The sequence below is a fragment of the Pinus tabuliformis genome, chromosome 3_2, assembly GCF_031772625.1.
Source record: "Pinus tabuliformis cultivar Carrire ecotype Pingquan chromosome 3_2, CPIR1, whole genome shotgun sequence".
Lineage (NCBI taxonomy): Eukaryota > Viridiplantae > Streptophyta > Pinopsida > Pinales > Pinaceae > Pinus > Pinus tabuliformis.
The window spans coordinates 600,862,128-600,884,796 of record NC_142302.1 but is presented as its reverse complement, the minus strand read 5'-3'; the positions used below and the strand labels follow the sequence as shown (position 1 = coordinate 600,884,796).

Sequence of the window (22,669 nt, the reverse complement as noted above, 5' to 3'; positions counted from 1 at the left end):
TTAAACATACAACAATATTCATTATGCTAAAAAGAAACTTTAAACACATGCTACCTGATTTATTCATAACTATCACAACCATATAAATTAAATGGTTAGTAAATGTAGATACCCATTAATTTATGATAAGTCTGGAAACACTTATTTAATAATACATCTCAAATTGCTAAAATTAAAAAATCATAAAAAAAAAATGAAATTTTAGGTTTATTTAAAAATATTATTAATGATAAAAGTAACTAATATATCAATTAAACATATATACAGTTAAAAAAACAACTAGCAAGATTCTTAACTATGGAGATTGATTCCCGTTTTATCATGGAAATAAATTTATAAATAGATTTTGTTGCAATACCATAATTTTTAAGTACTACAGGTCTAAAAAACAAAAAATTATTTCATATAACACTTGTTCATATAAGTATTTTTTTAATTAATAAATTTAACTAAAAATACAAAAAGAAAATCATAACTATTACAAATTTTAATTTTTTTTATATTACATAGAAGTATTTTATTAAAATTAAATCTCTACCATTCACTAAATAATTATATATAATTAAATTAAAATTCTTAAAACCCAATTCTAAAATAAACATACCTATTGACATAATTATAAAATTAAACAATCTCAATCTTACACCATAAATAAATACAATCCATTTAAGTCAATCTTACCAAATAAATACACGCTGTCAATTTAAGTCAATCTTTCCAGAGAGGGTAAAAGTAAAGTCTATTTCAATAACGATCTATACATTTTTTTTATCTTTTTACGAAGCAAGATTTCTTCATAGTTATAAAACTAAGCCATCTGGGTCTTGCCAAATAAATACAATGTCAATTTTAGAGTAAAAGTAGAGGTTTATTCCAACAATCCTGTTTATGAAGCAAATGGTGTAGGAATCATTTGGTTGAAAGACTTCACAATCATATGATATAGTATAACTGGGCTTAGCTGTTGACGAGGTTCTCATTTCCAATGTTTCACTTAATCACATATTTGACTACCCCAGGGATATGGACGTTTGACAGGTAATCGACCCAATCGATGCATTTTACATCGAAGTTGAACGCTTTCAAGTCTTCTGCGGAAATCTTTTGCAATAGGCGTTCAGTATTTGTTATGTCAAAGCTGATATAGCCACAGAATCAACCACCTTATTATAATGGTGACAACAGATAGAGAAAAACAGTATAATGCGTGACGAAATGAGAAATTGAAAAAAAAAATAGCGACAGTACCTTCCCTGAAAGAAGATGTAAGGCGCGTACAATTCTGCTAAATACATGACGAAGTTGTAATTTCGGAGCATACGGTCGTAACGAGGTGTAAAACGTGCTGTGAAGATGGAGATGACTTTGTTTAGTACACCGAACACCTATTCATAACCAACAACCAACATCACTGTGCTAATTAATCGGCAAAAGTTAAAACTATACTGAAAGCGCAATATTGAAATTAAGATGATGTTTGTAAGGAAGAATGGAGTATTAGCTTGCCTGAAGAGGTACTTTGTAGCGTTGTAACATGTACAGGCGAAAGCTGCTCATGCTCTGCAGAAAGAAGACCTCTTTTACGTGAATTAGTTTTCCATCGTTGCTCACACAAGGATTCCTTGAAAAATAATTATATGCCTCGTCCTTTAGAAGGGAGCAAGGCAATGGATTTCCCACGGATGATGCGGCGTGATAAATAAACAGATCATTCTCGTAAGCATGTGTCGCCATAGCTGCTAGCATCTGGTTCACCACCATATCTGCTGGAATCTGTTGATCTCCAAACAAATAATGTCAATAAACAATAATATACGGTTTATTTCTACAGGAGGAGAGGCACGTTTTACAGCGCGATAAGAGGTCGGTATGCCTCATTAAATGATATATATATATAAAAAGAGAAGTAAAACAAAAATAACTAATTCCATAGGAGTGGTTTTGAAATAGTTTAGTGAGTTGTTAATTAAAAAAATATAGTTATATTAAAAAGATTTATAATAAGTATATTGTTATTTGGAAGGTGAGAAGAATGCTTATCTATTTTAAATTTAGTTTTTTATAAAATAATATATAAAAATTTGGAATAGATTTGTAAATAGCTTTATCTGTATAGATAGTAATCTAGGATAAATATCAAAATATCTATTTGACTAATTAAAAAATATTATAAAATTTATTTAAATTATAATTTTATTTAAACTTAGTATTTATTATTAGTTATAAAAGATTAATATTTGAGTTAAATATATATACATTTAAAAAACATAACGTCTAACAATATTTGTATAATATTTATTATAGAAATTTTTAACTTCTAAATACTTTTTGGGTGAATACCATGGTTTGATGAATACTACATGTTCAATATAACATGTGTTGATATAACATTTTTTTGAATTAATTTGAAATGAATTAATTAAAATATCATAATAATTTAAAAATAAATTCTAAATTTTATTATAAATATTCTATTATATTCCAGGATGATTACATTTCTATCATTTATCTAATAATTACTAAAAATTAAATTAAAATTATTAAATAACCTATTCTCAAATAAATACATCTGCTACCTTTTTCTAAATTTAATTATAAAGAAAGAAAAGAAAACACCAACATAAATTATATAATTTTTAAAATATTTTATTTCAAAATGTTATAAATCTTCGCTATTGTATATATAAAATAAGGACAAGATCAAATCTATAGAAATTAAATCACCTAAATATTAAAAATAATTTACAGCTAAAATAATTTGATTCTCTAAATAAAGAAAAAAATTTAGCAATAAATCTTGATTTATTAAGAAAAAAATTTAGCAAAAAATCTAAATTATTGAGAAAAGTTTTCAGCCAAAATCGAGTATGTGGTTTATGGTCACGAAAAAGTATGGACAACCAAAAAACTATCTAAATAATCCTGACATCGACATCAATCTAATTCTAGGCTTACGGACAACAAAAAAATATTAATGCTTGGAGTAGCGGGCAAACCACGTCTAGGATGAGCTCTGGATCGGCCATGAAGCAAGGGAGTCGCCCCTTTCCGTATGCTACTATAAAGGTGTCCATGGTTCTGCATTACATTCCCGAGAAAGCATATTATCATGAGCTTATGACATTCATACTAATAATATCAATGCGAAAAATTGGTGGTGATGGAGACGGTGAAGGAAATGTGATAAATAAAGACCTGGTGCCTTCCATCCAGCCAGGGAAGGGCTCTGCCAATGTGCTCTCAATAATGGTCGGACGGACGATGACCACCGGAAGGTTTCCCCTCGCGTTCACCAGTAACATCTCTCCCATAGCTTTGGTAAATGTGTAAGTATTTGGCCACCCAAACATTTTTGCCCTGCTCAGATATCCATACCCAGCGCGTGAATGATTCTATTTTGATTTATAATTTTTAAATGAATTCCTTATATATATATGATATGACATGTATAACATGATAGGAGATTTTAATGTCCACAAAACTAAAAATAATCCATGAAACATTTAAAATGTAAAAAGTTGAATGCAAGGTTTCTCGGGAAAAAAATACCTTTCTAAACCCAGCTCTTTGAGCTGTTTAATGGCTTCTTTTTGTGAACGAGAACCCGTGCTACTTGTAGCAGTGGTGGGTGACGAGTCCATTTGTAACTTGGCTACTGTATTCTCCAGCAACCCGAATTCCGCTTCAATATTTAGGCTCATAGGTGGACCGTTTTCGTCGTCCAGTCCATTGGCGGCGGTCATAGATACTCCCATTTGCAGCTGGCTCTCTTTTATTCTTCCACTTCCGTGCCCAGCAACGTAAGCTTTTGTCGTGTTACAGTAAGATCAGTCTATTTTAATTTTGAGGATAGCATACATATATATTCGCATTCTTAATTAAATTGAGATAAAAAAATTGTATGGTAAAGAGACGATAAGGTTTATGGTTAAAATAATCTAATTACTATTTAATGAGGAGTTGGTTAAAATTAGAGTCAGTGAATTGAGTGTTGAGTCAGATTGAGTTAAGTTATAATTTCTGCTACGCGAAACTGCTTTTTAGAGGTGGGAAACTCGTTCCAATGGTTCCTGCGCTCCCTGAAGCTTTGGAATTGTATGGGAATGTTCCCTTTTCAATGGGATCTTGGGGAAGCTTTGGAACTGTATGGGAACATCCCATTTTCAATGGGCGCTGCAATGGAAGCTTGGGAAAGTTCTGAGAGCTTTGAAGACTTTTCTTTGGAGTTCACACATTCCCTTGGTTGGGGAATACAAAGCATGTAGACAAATATGTTGAACTGCCCACAAAATGTGAGTCTTTGTTGAAACCTTCACAAGAAGAAAGGGGAAAGACATCCTTAACACAGATATCCTTAATTGATAAACTTGAGCAATCTCTTGATGGGTTACGGAAGCATCTGACACCTTAAGTTGATGAGTATTTATTTTGTTGTTTATGTATATGTATCCCAGAATATTGTGTGCATATTGTATGTGGCATTCAATGCTTAACCACTAGAGTTGCTTTACTTTTTTTCATAAGAATAACTAGAGAAACATAGGTAAAATTGTTCCTTAGTATTTTTAAGGCAAATTGTTTCAAACGTTGATCATGTGTCAGAACTGATAATAAAGTTGACATTTCAATATTATATATATATATATATATATATATATATATAAGGGAGAGACTGAGGGAGAGACACCCATAGAATATATTTATATATAAGAGAGATTATATATTTAAATTGATTTTAATATTTGAATATTTTGATTTAATATTAATTTTCATTATTATATAATATTACCGTTTCCTATAAATTTTGGGGAAACCTCTAACCCTGATACTCATACCCAAGTTCCCAACGTTCCTAACACCCATACTCAAATTCCGAACATTCCCACTTTCAAGAAACTCGTGCAACACAAGTCATAATCCAGTTTAATGTGTGATTATATGTAAGTTATTTTAGACAAGTCTTTCTAGTTGGAAACATATAAATATCCCAAACTCATGCAACATAGGTCATAATCTAATTTAGTATATAATTATATGTAAGTTATTTTTAGACCAATCTTTCTGATTGGAAACATATAAATATCCGATCCTGCCTTCATTGTAATAATTATATTTTGTATAATCAAGAGAAGATACTTAATTAATATGTGAAATTTGTGTTTTGCTTTTCCAACCAATTAATATAAAAAAAAAAAAAAAAAAAAAAGGACAGATTCCCAATAATCAGTGAGAAAAAAAAATTAAAAAATCCCTGTTGTTTGTGCTACACTGAGCTATATATTCAGTGCATTATAAAGCTGGTGGGCCTAGCAAAAAATCGCGTTACACGTAGCAACCTTTATTGCAAATCAGCAAAATAAAAAAATGACGAAGTCAAATTTCACGTTGCTCTAGTTGATTTAGTTTGTTTATGAGAGTGCCTTTTTAAAAGGCCTTTTAATATAAAATATTTTCTCGTTACTAAAGTTTCGTAAAAGTTTTTTCTTTTTTTTTAGAAAATGAATATATTATAATAAGTTTTTTAAAGGGCTTATTATAAAAGTTTTTGTTTTTATATATAAATATTTTATATATAAATATTATTTTATATAATAAAAAATAAATAAAGTTTTTTATTGAAAAGTGGTTTATAAACTTTTTCAGTAAAAGAGGATTTTATTAGTTGAGAATTTTTTTTTAAAGAAAGATCACCTTTTTAAATTTCTATTCTTAGTTTCCACTATTTAAGTGGAAAGATTATGATGTGTGGGTTATTAGGATGACGATCACATTGCATGTTTATGATGTCTGGGATTATGTCAAGTTTGAGTTTTCAGAACATAAGGATGAAGCACAAGAATGAGCTCTCACTAATGCACAGATGGATCTATGAAAGAAAGACAAGAAGAAGAATGCGCAAGCGTTAAAGCTTATCTAGCAAGGAGTGGACCGAGTAGTGTTCTAGAAGATTATGATCACGTCTTCAACAAAAGAAGCATGGGATTCCTTGACGACAAGCTATAAAGGTATGTCCAAAGTCATTATTGTTAAGTTGCAAAATAGTGGGAGAGATTTTGAAAGTCTATAGATGAAGGAGATAGAGGACATTTTCATTCATGAATCGGGTCATCACTGTCATAAATCAGTTAAAAATTTATGGTGAGGAAATTAAAGATCAAACAGTGGTTGAGAGGGTCCTCAGATCTGTCTACAAATTTAATGTTGTGGTAGCAGCCATAGAAGAAGCCAAGGATTTGACATCACTAATAGTTGATGAGCTGATGGGATTACTTCTATCACATGAGGCAAGGATAGATAGAAACTGCTTTCAAAAGTCAGGTTTCTATTTCAAGAGACAAAAGTCGAGGCAGAAGTAGATCGAGAGGCAGAGGACGAGGCAGAAGACATGGTGGTCAAAGAGATGGACGAGAAGAGCATGGCCATGAAAGTGGAAGCAACTACAGAAGCTTCCACAATAATCAAACATTTGACAAATCAAAGGTGAGATGTTATTATTGTAATAAATTTGGTCACTATGCCTGTGATTGCAAAAAGAGGATAGCCGATCAAGGGAACCAAAGAGCTAATGTCACTACAAATAGTAGTAACTCCATGTTCCTAGCTTGTCATACCACGCATGAACCTGATGATAATGTGTGGCTATTATGTAGTGGTTGTAGTAACCACATGACAGGAAACAAGAATTTGGTTGCAAATTTGGATCAATCTATGAAGATAGAGGTAAAGTTGGGGACTAACAAGACTCTGGATGTAGATGGAAAAGGAGTGGTCAACATTCTGACCAAGAAAGGGGAGACGAGGAAAATAGCAGAGGTATATTATGTTGTTGGTCTTAAACATAATTTAATTAGCATTGGTCAATTGACACAGAAAGGATACAGAGTTATCTTTCAAGGACAAGAATGTGTGTTATATATGACAAGCCCCCAAGCAAGCAACTGATAGCAAAGGTACACATGACGAGGAACAAACTCTTTCCTCTAGTCATGAATTAGAGTGATCAGGTCAATCCTTTTAGAGTTGCATGTTCTAATGATTATTGGTTATGAAATTTTTTATTTGGACACTTGTCCTTTTCTGGTTTAATATTGGTGCAACAGAAACATACGGTTAGAGAATTACCGCCCATCATAGAACCTACTAGTACTTGTGAATGTTGCATCTTGGGAAGGAAACAATGTGAATGTTTTCCAAAGGGAGTTGCATACAAAGCAAAGAAACCTGTTGATTTAGTGCATACAGACTTGTGTGGACCTATGAGGACACAGTTGATTGGTGGAAGTTGTTACTTCCTCAATTTCATTGATGATTATAGTAGAAAGGATTGGGTTTACTTCTTGAAGTAGAAGTCTGAAACTTTTGCAAAGTTGAAAAAATTCAAAGCCTTAGCAGAGAACCAGAGTGATTGACAGATCAAGGTATTGAGGTAAGATCATGGTGGAGAATATGATCCAAAGGAATTCCATGATTACTACAAACGACATGGAATCAGAAAATAATTTACAACTGGATACACACCATATTAGAATGGTGTAGTAGAGAGAAATAATAGGGCAATTATGAACATGACAAGAAGCATGTTGAAAGGTAGAAACTTATCTAATGAATATTGCGCAGAAGCAGTTGCATGTGCTACTTATGTGATCAATAGATCCCCTACAAAGAGAATGATGAATAGAGTACTAGAATAAGCATGGTCAGATATATCTTGCAGCGTATATCATCTCAGAGTGTTTGTATGTGTAGCTTATGCACATGTGCCTAAGGAGAGAAGATGAAAATTTGATGATAAAAGTGAAAAATGCATATTTATTGGTTATAGTGAGCAATCAAGAGCTCACAAATTATATAACCCTGTGATCAAGAAGACCCTAATTAGCAGATATATTGTGCTCAAATAAAAAAACTCGTGCAATGGTATTATAAACAAAACAATTGATGCACAAGTTCCACTGATGGTAGAAGATGACGTAGTAGAAAAGGAGCATCAATAATCACAAGTGAAGACACCAAACAAAGACACACCAAAGGACTCCAAGATTTTCTGAGCAGCATGGATCTTCAAGAAGATCAACAGATCAAGATTCTCTAAACAATCAATCAAGTGATGAATCAGGCAATGGTAAGAGAAATATGAGAAGTCTAAAAGATATTTATGATGATTTGGATGTTAGTTCAAATTTTGCTTGTTGTCATTCCAACCTTCTTCATTTGAAGAAAAAATCAGAGATAGAAATTGGGTGCAAGCCATGGATAGAGAAATAGAAGCTAATGAAAAGAATCATACATGGGATTTGGTTGATTTTCCAAAGGACAAAAATCGCATTGGTGTGAAGTGGGTGTACAAGACAATGTTGAATGAAAAAGGTGAAATTTACATATTTAAAGAAATACTTGTAGAAAAAGGGTTCTCATAGCAAACGGGAATATAATTTGAAGAAATGTTTGCTCTAGTAGCCATATTGGATACTGTAAGAGCAGTTCCATCCATAGTAGCTCAAAACAAGTGGAAAGTATATCAGGTGGATGTGAAATCAACCTTCTTGAATGGAATTCTATATAAGAAATTTATGTGCAACAGCCTCCAGGTTATGATGTTGAAGGTAAAGAAGATAAAGTTTACAAGTTGAAGAAAGCACTCTATGGAATGAAGCAAGCGCCTAGATCTTGGTATATCATAATTGACAGTTACATGATTAAGAAGGATTTTTCAGAAGCAACATTAAGCCTACCTTGTACAAAAAGGTAAATAAGCATGAACAATTTTTTTTTTTGCTTATATGTTGATGACATGATTTTTACAGGTAATCTTGAGTTAGATGAATTTAAGGCATCCATGAAGAAACAATTTGAGATGAAAGATGTCGGTCTTATGAAATATTTTATTTTCATAGAAATTAAGCAATCAGAAAAAGGAATTTTTATTTGTTAAAATAATTATGCCAAAGAATTGTTGAAAAGATTCAGGATGGAAAATTGCAAACCTTTCCCTACAACAATTGCAATAGGTACAAAGTTAAGCAAGGATGATGGAGGCTTATATGTCAATCCAGCTCTATTCAAAAGATTGGTTGGCAGCCTCATGTATCTCACAACTACAAGACTGTATATTAAGCAAGGGGTTAGTTTGATTTCCATATTTATGGAGACTCTAGAAGACACATGGTGGAGAGCAGGAAAAAGAATTATGAGATACATAGCAGGAACTAAAGATTGCGGTGTAATGTATGGAAGCACAGAGAAGAAGGATTTGATTCAATATATAGACAATGATTTTGTAGGTATTTTGGATGATGGGAAGAGCCTTTCTATTTATTTGTTCCATATTGGTTCAGTTGTGATGGCATGGGCATCTAAGAAGCAGCATGTTGTGGCACTTTCGTCAACAGAAGCACAATATGTAGTAGAAACATCAACAACATGTCAAACAATATGGTTAAGAAGAGTATTTCATGGACTCCAGTAGAAAAAACAAGGATCAATAACAATATATTGTGACAACACCTCAATGATTGCACTATCCAAGAATAGTGTGTTTCATCAGAAGAGCAAGCATATTGATATTAGATATAACATTTTTAGATAAATTGTGAGCAATGTAGAAGTTTACTTAAAGCCTTGTAAATTGAGTGATCAATTAGCTTATATATTTAGTAAGCCATTAACAAAAGATGTGTTTCAGTTTCACAAAATAAACTTGGGTTTTGTAAACCTAGCTGAGACATAGACCAACAAGCATGTTTGAGTTTTCATGAATCATTTCTTAGTTTAGTGTTTGTAATTAAGGGGGAATGTTAAAATATTTGAATTACTCTGGCATTAGGAGTTAGCTAAAATTAGAGAGTCAGTTAACTGATCATTAAGTCAAATCGAGTTAATTCATAGTGGAATTTAGTGTGAGGTTGCATGTCAAGTTATTTTAGGCGAGTCGCTAGTTGGAAACATATAAATATCCCTCACTAGGTTCATTGTAGTAATCAAGTTTTGTGTGATCAATAAAACTCGTGTATTTTGTGTGTGAAATTTGATTTTTTACTCCTCTACCTTACCAACATCTATAGCATAGTTACCATGTTCAAATCCAAATTAGAATTTGGAATCAAATTAGATAAGATATCACAAAAGTATGAATTAAAAATTTTAAATTAAGGAAAAATTGGTGAGTACACATTTTCAAAATTTCTTTTTTCTAACAATGATGTTCTTTTGTTAATTTGATCTTTTGTTTGTTTTTGTTGGAAATAGTAATTAGTCTCACATGAAAATTTAGCAGAGATCGAAGTCCACTGATGCATGAAGAGATAAATTGAGTTAAGTGCAGTCCAAATTTAAAGTGTGACTTAACTGAGTTAAGTGTGAATGAGGTTGAGTTACGTATATATTTGGAGAAGTCTAAATTCAATGTGTATACATGTTAAGTTATTTTAGGAGAGTCACTAGTCAAAGTTTGTGTGATCAATAGAGAAGAGCAACAATTCATATATTTTGTGTGTGTAAATTTTACGTCTTTATTCCTAGTCTACATTACCATCATATTGGTATCAAAACTGAGATTAAGCTTGAAGTTCTGAGGAAAAAAATTTTGTGAAAGAGACAAGCAGCCTGTAGTGCCTACCCCCGTATCAAGATATGGTAGTTGTTGAAGAGAAATTCATTGCGTAGAGAGAGTCAAATTGGAAAGGCCGCAAGCAAGTGGTAGTAGGCATGTTTAATTGATTATAGCATACCCAGACACATTTTTTTTTACACATGGTGAATCGGTAACTGCCAGTCCTAATCTATGGGAGACCCAGGATCAATCCTCGTAGTTGCCTCTATAACACTAGGAGTACATCCAACTACCTACAAGCTGTATATACTAAGATCCTATGATTTTAGAAAGAACAAGACTCGCAGGAAAGGGGAATCTGCTCCTTTAGCTACCACCACAGTAGGTCACTATACTTCGAGCATACTCAGGCACGTTATTCTGCACACACACAAGATTTTGAAGTCACTCCCCCCTTGTTCATTCTAAGAAGGGACAACCAAAATATAATAAAGAATGAATCTTAAAGGCATGAGTGACAAAAAGTCAGAGTATGAAGTTCGTTAAGAAAAGTAAAAAAGGTTCATTACGGTTCGCTAATTTCTTGAATGTATACCTTGGATATAAGTGACATGGTATTATTACATTTTTTGAAAGGGGCTCATTTAAAAATTATTATTAACGAGATTGAAAAGTGTGTTTTAAAGTTTTGAGCGATGTTAAACGGGTCTTTTTTTAACAAGCTTATAAAAACAAGTGCATGGTATATAAAGAATTTGGAAAAGGTTTATAAAGGGAAAAAGCAAGATTTTTAAAAGTGATTTAAAAAAAAAAAATATTAAAATAAAAAGAAAAAGGTTTTATTTGATTTCGAGTTTGGAGTTTGCATAAGTTTGTAATTTTTTGGTTTTGTTTTGTCAAGTATGATAATGTTTTAGAGATAATGTTTTGGATAAAGATTGTGTTTTACTGGGTACATATTGAAAACCATATTTGTTTTAGGGGTGATGTAAAAAATATTGATTGGTATGATTGACGCTAATGATCACCTCTATTCATTAGATGTTGAGATATTTAAGTTTGAGAACGAAAAAGAGACTTTGTCATATGTAGTAATGCTTTGTGGATCTGAGAGTGCATCTCTCGTGAATCCAACAACAATTGATAAACTTGATGAAGTTGAATTTGTTAATGACATGGATGCTCAAATAACTCACCATGGAGTGGGAGAACATTAGATTGATGATGTGTGAGTTTTTTTTGAAATATGGATTGATTGTGACAATATGGTAAGCGCCATGTTTGATGAAGAATTGAAGCTTGAAGCTACCACTATAGCAACAAGTTATGAAGCAAAGCTTGGAACTACACATGACGTAGTATATGATCTAGCAACAGTTGATGATCAAGAAGAGGATAAAGTGATTCAAGAGATTTTGATGAGAAAATCCACTAACGCCATAATAGTGGAAGTTAGCTTCAGTGAAGTTGAAGAAGTAGAGAAGGAAGAGGAAGAGGAGAAACCTTTCACTGCGAACCTTAATGAAGACGATTTTAACATTATTTTTGAATATGTAAGTCTCTAAAATAGCAATGGAGTGGAAGTTGAAAACAAGTTTGTTAATAAATTTGATGCAAATTCAAAGCTCATTGAAGAATGGATTGAGAAGTCAATTGAACAGGTTGATGATATTTTTAAAGCAACAATTGGAATAAAAGAATTAAATGAAGTGGTGAACAAGAAAAATGATCATGATTATGATTTTACATGTAAGTTTAATGATGATCTTGAGTGTGCAGACTATCAGAAACAAGAAGCAGTACCTGATGATGAAAATGAAGAGAAGGATACGACAGTTTATGAAAACAAGGAAGAATGCATTAAAACCATTTTTCAGCAATGAATTCAAGAAGAAATAAAATTATGCTATCAAGAAATATGGCAGAAAGAAAGATAGGAATATGAACCACATGAAGCAGAGTAAAAAGAGATAATTTGAAGATGGAGAGTTGTGGCAATATTCCAAGTTGAAAGAATCTATGAAGAGGAAGTTTCAAAAGACGTGATCAGATTTTTTTGAGCACAAATTCAAGACAAGTCAAAGGAACATTGCAACAATAACAAGTAAAGAAATATGGAGCCTACATAAAGAACACACAACAGAGAATGAAGCAATTTCGAGGATATAGAATCTGAAAGAAATGAAAAAGAAAAAGAAAATTGTCAATGTTTTGAGTCATTGTAAGCCTAACTGAGACTTAGACCAGTGGGCATGTTTTAGTGTTGATTAAGTCATTTTTTATTGAAAACCTAGCAGACAGTTGACTCATGTGGAGTTATGTTGACTCATATGATCATAATTAAGGGGGAGTGTTGGAAATAGTAATTACCCTCGCATGAAGATCTAGCAAGATTGAAGTCAAGTGATAAATGAAGAGGTAAGCTGAGTTAGGTGCATTCCAAATTTAAAGTGCGAATTAACTGAGTTATGTGTGAGTCAGGTTGAGTTCAATCTATATTTGGAGAAGTCCAAATTTAATGTGTATGTGCATGTTAAATTATAAAAACTCTAATACTTCTCATTTTCGAAATTTTTAAATTATTATTTAATTAATAAAAAGTAATAAAAAAATTAAAATTATCTAATAAAATTATTTAAATTTTATAAAATTTATAATAATTACAATTATACAAATTATATTTATAACTTAAATAATTTTTCTTTCAATATTATCATTTACAATATAATATAACAAATATTATTTAATATAATAGAACTAAATTTTAATATTTAAAATATTTGATAAATAAAAGTGTAAAAATATAAATACAAACTACAAAATAATAAAAATAAACTATTACACTAAAAGTCATAACTCCACTACTCGTACACTAAAATCACAATTTCTCATAATTAATGAAGTTATATTAGTGTTGAAAATGAATTAAGTTATATCAAAGTTGGAAATTTCTTTTTAATTCCATAATAATTTTAGGCTATCAACCATTTTTCTTAATAAATAAAAACTCTAATACTCTCCTCTCCTTTAATATATTTTTGTAACTTCTTTTATTATTAAAAGAGTGGAGTATCACGTAAATAAATTAGATATTTCCAATAATTCTTACGATTATACTAATATTATAAAATTAATTAATATAGTGAGTAAACACTAATAATAAGACTATATTTCTAAAGATATTTTTTGATTGATCGTTTAACTATTCTATTTTTCAATGAAAATAAAATTATAAATAAATACTAATAATAAAATAATCGTCAATATAAAATTACACAGTTGTAAATATAAAATTACTCTTTCCGTGTTTCTTGAAATATTCTATTTTTTTCACTTCTTCTTCCTTATAAATAAATTCTTAACAATAATGTTATGATACAGGAAAAAGGAACAATTCAAAATATTATTACATGAAACCGGCTTTGCTTTTAAATAATCATATGAGACTCGTACATGCATGTGATGGAAAAACTAAATATTTTATAAGATAACGAAAAATGTCTATAATAAATTACATTGTAGTGTAATAGTCGTATTAATGAATGCAATGAAAGTTTAATGAATGTTTAACATATGAAGGGGATTTAGGTTTTCTATCATAATCATGTACAAGTTTCATATATTTATTTAAAAGCAAGATAGAATTCATATAATAAAGTTAAATATTTTTAAATTGAGTGAATTAAAGTTATGGTATTGGGTTTAATATTAGAGTTTAAATAATTATTCTACAATATTTATTAAACATATTCAACCTTATTGATAGTTCAATATAGTCAACCATATTAATAGTCAAACATAGTCAACCAAACTATTCTAACATAGTCAAATAAAGTCAACCTTTACATAGCTAACCATGCTCAAACTTGGTCAACTCTTTGTTTACCATATTTCACAATATTCAACCTTAATATTACTTAACAATATTTTGATGTTGGAATGTTATAGAACTCTATCTAACAGTAATAATCTCTTGGATTTATTAATATTAGGGTTTATATTCCTATGGTTCAATATTAATACTAGGGTTAAATGTTATTCCCTTGGGTATATAATCCCTTGGCTCTTTAATATTAATCCCTTAGATTTATTAATCGCTTGGGTTTATAATATTAATCTTGAGGCTTACAATATCAATGTTAGGGTTTAATGTTTATTTTAGGGTTTATAATATTTATCTTAGGATTTAATGTCACATTGAATCAACCATGGTCAAGCATGATCAACCATGTACCAACGTCACATTGTGACAAAGACTGTCTCAACATGAAAATCAATTATGGTCAACCATGGTCTAATGTCGCATTGTGACAAACATTGTTTCAATATGAAAATCAAGCATAGTAATCCATGTTTAGTTTATCGTTTATAATATTTATCATAGGGTTTATATACCTTGGTTTATAATATTTATCTTAATGTTTATGATAGGATTTTCTAAATATTAAAATCAATTATGGCCAACCGTGGTCAACCATGGTCTATCATGCTCAATCAACCTCAATCACGGTCAACACTAGTAAAAATTGGTCGACCATGGTAAATTATGGTCAATCATTGTTAACCCTAGTCAACCATGGCCCAACATCACATTGCGACAAAGATTGTTTTAATATGTAAATCAACCATGGCCAACCATGATCCAACGTAGCATTGTCACAAATATTTTATCAATATCAAAATAAACCATGGTCAACCTTGCTCCATCATGGTCAACCATGGTTAATAGCCTGAGCCATATTGTGATAAAGATTGTCTCTTGGTCCAACGTCACATTGTGACAACTATGGTCAACCATTTAACCATGGTAAAATGTCACATTGTGAGAAAGATTGTCTCAATATGAAAATAAGCCATGGTCAACCATGGTTCAACATTGCATTGTGACCAAGATTGTCTCTATAAGAAAATCAATCATGGTCAACCATGGTCCAGCGTTGCATTGTGATAAAGATTATGTCAATATGAAAATAAACCATGGTCAATCATGGTCAACATTGGAAAAAAATTGGTCAGCCATGGTTAATTATGGTCAATCATGGCTAACCATGGTCAACAATGGTTCAACGTCACATTGTGACAAAGATTGTCTCAATATGGAAATCAACCATGTTCAACCATGATCAACGATAGTCCAATGTCGCATTGTGATAAATATGTTATCAATATGAAAATGAATGATGGTCAATCTTAAGAAAATGAACCATGGTCAACCTTATTTGACAAGGTATAATATTATTCATAGGGTTTATGATATTAATAATAGGGTTTAATATAAATTCCTTGGGTTTATAACCATGGTCAACCATGGTCTAATGTCACATTGTGACAACCATGGTCATCCATGATCAACCATGGTCCAACATCACATCGTGACAAAGATTGTCTCAATATGAAAATCAACCATGGTTAACCATGGTCAACTATGATCCAACGTCATATTGTGACAAAGATTTTGTCAATACAAAAATCAATCATGGTCAACCATGTTTGTTTTAGGGTTATAATATTTACCTTAAGGTTTATATATCTTTGGTTTACAATATTAATCCCTTTGGTTTAATATTATTTCATTAAGTTTTCATATTAATCCCTTCGGTTTATTAATATCTTGGTTTATAATATCAATCTCCTGGGTTTAATAATCTAAGGGTTCATATTCCTAGGGTATAATATTGTTGATGAGATTTATAATATTAATCCTAGGGTTTATAATCCATTATGTTTATAATAAAAAATTATTGTGTTCAATAATACTTAGGTTTATAATATTAAGAATTTCTTATGTTTATAACATTAATCGTGTTCAACCATGGTCAACCTTGGTCAATCATGGCCAATAACCATGGTCACATTTTGAAATAGATTGTCACTTGGTCCAAAATCATATTGTGACAACGATGGTCATCCATGGTCCAATGTCGCACCGTGAGAAAATTTGTCTCAATATAAAAATCAACCATGGTCAACCATAGTCCAACATCACATTGTGACAAATATTGTCTCTATGTGAAAATAAATCATGCTCAACCATGGAACAACATTGCATTGTGACCAAGATTGTGTCAATATGAAATTGAATCATGGTCAACCATGTTTATTTTAGAGTTTATTATATTTATATTAGGGTTTATGTATCTTGGGTTTATAATGTTAATCCCTTGGATTTAATATTATTCTGTTGGGTTTATAATCCCTTGTATTTTTAGTATTAATCTTTGGGTTTATCAGTCCCTTAGGTTTATACTTGCTCACCCTTTCTTTATTCCCCCCAAAGCCCTACTTATCAAAAGGCTCTGCTCAGGTAAGGGACCCCATCACCCCACCTTCCAAACCTTCAAACCCCCTATAGGGCCCATACACCTTCTTTTTTTAATATTTATAATTTAATCTACCAGTACTCCAATCCATACTTTTCCCTTCAACTCCACCCTAGGCTTACTCTGGCCTTCATCCCCTCGACCTCGACCCTCGCCCTTCAGCCCCGCCCTAGGCTTATCTTTTTTAATCAATCCCTTGGGTTAATTAATATAAGGGTTTATATTCCTAGGATATAATATTATTCATAGGGTTTATAGTATTAATCTTAGGGTTTAAAATAAATCCCTTGAGTTTATAACTGTGGTCAACCATGGCCCAACTTCACATGGTGACAAACATGGTCATCCATGATCATCCATGGTTAACCATGGTCAACCATGTTTCGATGTTGCATTGTGACAAATATTATCTCAATACAAAAATCAACCATGGTCCAACGTCGCATTATGACAAAGATTCTCTCAATATGAAAATCAATCATGGTCGAACATGGTCCAATATCGCATTGTGACAAATATTATCTCAAAAGAAAAGCAACCATGGTAAACCATGGTCAACGACGATCATTTTAGGGTTTATAATATTTATCTTAAGGTTTATATACATAGGGTTTATAATATTAACCCCTTCGGTTTATAATATCAATCCCTTATGTTTATTAATCTAAGGATTCATATTCTTAGGGTATAATATTATTCATAGGGTTTATAATATTAATCTCTGGATTTATTTAATTATCAATAATTAATATAAATTATTAAAAAAATATATATTTTTTACTAAATAATAATAATAATAATAAATTGATTATTGTTAGTTAGTTAGTTAATTAATATTAAATAAAAATGAATGAACTAATTATTATTAGTTAAAATGATTAATTAATTATTATGAATATTTAATTAAATTAATTAATAGTATTTAAATTATTTAATATTTAATAAATTTAATTAAATGTTATTTCTTTGGGTTTATAATATCTTGGGTTTTTATAATTAAGCTAAAAGTTCTCTTCGGTTTTTATTATTAATTCAAAGGTTCATATTCCTAAGGTACAATATTATTCTAACGTTTGTAATATTAATCTTTGGATTTATAACAATGGTCAACCATGGTACAACTTCACATTGTGACAAAGATTTTCTCAATATGAAAATCAGTCAGGTCCAATGTTGCATTGTGAAAAATATTGTCTTGATATGAAAATCAGCGATGCTCGACCATGGTCAATCATGATCCAATGTCGCATTGTGACAAAGATTGTTTCGATATGAAAATCAATCATGCTCAACCATAGCCAATCATGGTCGAACGTCACATTGTGTTAAAGATTGTTTCAATATGAAATTTAACCATGGTCAACCATCATCAATCATGTTTATTTTAGGGTTTATAATCATGGTCAACCATAGTCCAATGTCACATTGCGACAATGATTGTCTCAATATGAAAATCAACCATGGTCAACCATTGTCCAACCTCTCATTGTGACAAAGATTGTCTCAAATGAAAATCAACTATGATAAACCATGGTCAACAATGATTAATATTTATTCAGTTAATTAATATTACTAGTAACAATGCTATTGTTATTTAATTAAATTATTTAATAATATTTAATATTATATAATTATTTAATAATATTTAATAATTTAGTATATAATAAATTCAATTATTTATTTGTTTATTTGATATTTAATATTATTTAATTTTTTTATTAAATATTAAATATTAAATTATTATTAAGTTAATTAATTAATTATTATTTATATTTTATAAAATAATTTTATTAATTATTATTAATATTGTTTTAATAATTAATAATTATTATTATTATAATATTATTATTATATATTTATCGATATGAATATTAATATCAAAATTAATATTAAATTTATAGATATCAACAACATTTATTAAATATTTATTAATATCACTCTGCTAATAACTATTACAAAACAATTATGACAATCAGTTCTCTCAATAATTAATTTTAAAATTTACTTAAACACACCTTTAATATTATTTTTTATAAAATATAAAACCATAACTCTTTCTTCATATTAAAATAATCACTTCTACCAATCACAAAATAAAACATAAGGACTTTATGTTTTTACTGTTTTCTTTATCTTTCACATTCCACGGAGCATAAGTTCGCTGGTAAAACATAAATATTTTGTTTTCAAAAAAAAGTAAAACAACCAACCTAATATGGAATTACTAACATGATGCACTAATGAAATAATCAAAATAACAAAGCATAACAATTTATCTTTCCAGGGATAAATATGAACTAACTAAAACTAGAAATAACTAGTTTTACTAAATTAGTACCACTAGCTCAACTATATGACTAATAAAATTTATGGACATCAATGAATCCATGATCACTGTTAAAATATTTATAATATTTTTATGTTGTATATATATATATATATATATATATATATATATATATATATATATATAATAATTAAATTTTAAGAAAAATTGTTATTTTTTTGGTTAAAATATATTTTTGAAAGTATAATTAGATTTAATTTTTTCAAAAAAATTAGAGAACTTGAATTATGTAGATTAAATAAGTTTTTAAAATTCTATGTCAAATTTTATTGAAATTAACTAAGAAAATGTCAAGAAAAAGATAATTTCATCTACTAATTAGACTAAGATTATTATTATTAATTTTAAAACAATAATAAGATAATAAAATTCTTGATCATAGAAATTCTTAATTTTAAATAGGCTTTATTATGATATATTGAGTCAATATCATGATTTATCAACCTTATACTTTGAAAAATCTATAACTAGGTTTTTATAACACTTATTCATATAATATATTTTTTAAATAATTAATAAATTAAAAAACAAAAAATCATAACAAAAATATAACTAAATCTTTCTATATATCTTAAATATCATAAAAAAATAAAACTAAATCTTTCTATATATTTTAAGTATTTCATATTTATATATATATATATATATATATTATATATAAATAAATAATTATTTATATTAATAATAATAAATTAAAATTTTAAAACTCTTACATAATAAATCTCCAATAAAAAATATAATTATAAATCAAATATTAAAATAAAAACTCTATTACATATAACTAAAACAAATTTTAAAATATATCATATTACAAATAAATTGATAACACTAACGAAAACAAATGGTTTTCCAATAAAGAAATATATCATATAAGCCAAATAAATTGATAAGTCAAAAAAAAAAGAGATGTAGCCACAACATATAAATCCAATTTATTATGCATCATAAGCGTAACTGTAATGTATCCCACTTACCGGTCGAGACGTGCAGGAGGATTTGAAGTTTACGGCATCGTTTGGCGAATTCCACAACATTTTCAGCTCCCCGTGTGTTGACATTGAGTGAAACGTCATATCTACGCTTGCTTGATGTTAGGCAATAAGCACTTAAATTATATAATTGGAACGATTACAACTAGATATGAACTCAACAAACCTGTCATCAAACGCTGTGCTTGCTGCAATATTTACAACGGCGTCCAGAATCTCCCAAAGATGCTCTCTCGTGCTCTCTTGGTCAATTCCAAGATTATGATCTGCTGCAACGTCTCCCACTACAGGGACAACTTTCTGGAACACAAAGTTTTCAAAGTTGTCCCCATGTTGCCCCCTCAATGTCTTGAACAACTCTGCTCCTATAACCTGCCATTCATAGCGCAAGAAACTATTTCTTTACTGAACGATAACAGTAGTCATAGATTTAATCCATGGATGAATACAAATAGTCCAGCGATTTCTTACTTCGTTTTTAAAACGGAGTTTGGCAGATTCCAAATCTTCCGCTCTTAACAAAACAAAAATGCATCTAATCCCGGGCAGCGTACGCAAGATTTTCTCCACGAAAACTGCACCAAGTAAACAAACTGCAGTTAGCATCACTGTGAGCGTGAAAACCAGATATAAGTAAGAATAACATTACTGTCTCAAATACTTTTGCCGAGGAAACCGGTCGATCCAGTTACTAATATGCTCTTGTCATTGAGAAAACCTAGAACATTTGACGCCATAGATCGCTGTGTGCTCTGCTAATATCAAACAACTCCAAATAAGAATACGAGACGGAGCGAACAGTCACAGGTACTATGTATGAACTAGTTTTCATATAGCATGCAAGCTGATTGAAGTGGGCGCAGTGATCAACCTTACATAGAAGAAATTCACCGCTTATGTCCGGATCTCTAATTCAAACAAGAGAAAGCCAAATTTCCCACCTATAACAAGGTATCTCATTCCGCCCTTCAACGTCCCAATCATAAACCCAACTCTATCAAATTTCAAAACTATGATTTCTTATCACTTGTTCAAAATACCTAGGAAGCAATATCCTTTTTCCTTTCAAATCAACCCAGCAAGATATCTCACTAAATTAAAACAACAAAATTTTGGAATTCAGATACATTTCTGATGTTCATCCACAACAATCATCGATCACAACGAGAAGATGACCAATTTAACCAATCAAAATATCTCGCGCGCAGTCAAAATTACAAAATTATGGATTTCGTATTGATGTTTGATGTTCATCCATAACAAGCATCAATCCCAATGTAAAGGTGACCTATTCACAACAAGTCTTCGGTGGCGTGACTCTAGCAATCCATAGTGTTCGGTCACCTGCCTCTCCCATGCCATTCTACTAAACCTTTAGCAATCCATAGTGTTCGGTCACCTGCCTCTCCCATGCCATTCTACTAAACCTTCTGACTTTACATAGCATTTCATTTACTTTAGCAAGTTAATATTCATTTGCTTATTTACTCTAGCATGTTCGATAGCCCTGCCTCTCCCGCCATTCTACTAAACCTTTTCACGTTATATAGCATTTAATTTAGTTTCATTTCACATTTTATCGAATGTATTATAATCATCTTATGGATTAACTATTGTTGGACACCTAATCCTAAAGGGTTAGTGTGGAAGCCGAAAAGACTAAGGAGTCCAAGAGACCTTGGGATCTGAATCCCAAGAGTCACGTATTGTACTATAAATGTGTATCTTATGTAAATAAAAAATGAACTCACTGATTTATCTTTCCTATTCTTTGCTGTCCATGTGTGTTTAACATGGTATCAGAGCGAGTTCGTTCATAATCTGCTCAATCCTTTGTGAGCCACTTGTTTTTTGTGGCCTGTGTAAACCTACGCATCGATTATACACTGGTTGTATATGTAAGATGGTGATGGCAAATATATTTTGAAGACCGATTATATGCTAGTATATATGTTCGTTGGAATGCTTTTGAATAATAACATTTGAATGGTTGATGCTTGATATTGACTTGTTTTTAAATCATTTGAATGGTATATGGTGCGGTTCATGAGTGTAATGGTGCGTTACGCTGCTGGAGACCATTCAGTGGCTGTTGTAATCAAAACATTCTATCAGTTCTAGAATCGAAACGTTCTCTCCCATAAATTCCAGCGCTCTGTCCTCTACCTCTGCCAGCGCTCTGTCCTCTGCGTGATTCTCTGCACCTCCTAGCGCTCTGTCCTCTACCTCTGCCAGCGCTCTATCCTCTGCTTGATTCTCTGCGCATCCGTTTTCTGCTGCGCTCAATCATCAGGACAGAGGTGTCATGAAGACTGCGCACTATACATCCGTTGAAGCGTTTGAACACTATTTTCGGGTTACATGCATCTGAACGTGTTTTGCTCAGCCGAGAAGATTCAAACTGTCGTTAAAAGAAAATCCTTTGCCCAGGTTTAAAGTTTTGTGCAGAGAAAATCCATCTTCC

General features: G+C 30.8%; 1 protein-coding gene across 1 annotated transcript; it reads right to left on the bottom strand.

Annotated features, from left to right (window-relative positions):
* Positions 1-818: 818 nt before the first annotated feature.
* On the bottom strand, positions 819-21,172 carry LOC149182027 (putative fatty acyl-CoA reductase 4). Its single transcript, XM_089418460.1, has 10 exons — positions 20,867-21,172; positions 20,677-20,780; positions 20,372-20,577; positions 20,191-20,291; positions 3,550-3,805; positions 3,196-3,357; positions 2,997-3,078; positions 1,507-1,773; positions 1,249-1,385; positions 819-1,138 (listed from the first exon to the last, which is right to left on the bottom strand). Exons 1-10 carry the CDS (start codon positions 20,940-20,942, stop codon positions 991-993), a joined length of 1,539 nt encoding a protein of 512 aa, XP_089274586.1. The 5' UTR covers positions 20,943-21,172; the 3' UTR covers positions 819-990.
* Positions 21,173-22,669: the final 1,497 nt, after the last annotated feature.

Coding starts and splice junctions, on each gene's coding strand:
- LOC149182027 (XM_089418460.1), bottom strand. CDS start 20,942: ATGGCGTCAAATGTTCTAGGTTTTCTCAATGACAAGAGCATATTAGTA. Junction 3,806..20,190: donor CCTCCTGCACGTCTCGACCG/GTAAGTGGGATA, acceptor ACACGACAAAAG/CTTACGTTGCTGGGCACGGA. Junction 1,386..1,506: donor GCTACAAAGTACCTCTTCAG/GCAAGCTAATAC, acceptor GGTTATGAATAG/GTGTTCGGTGTACTAAACAA.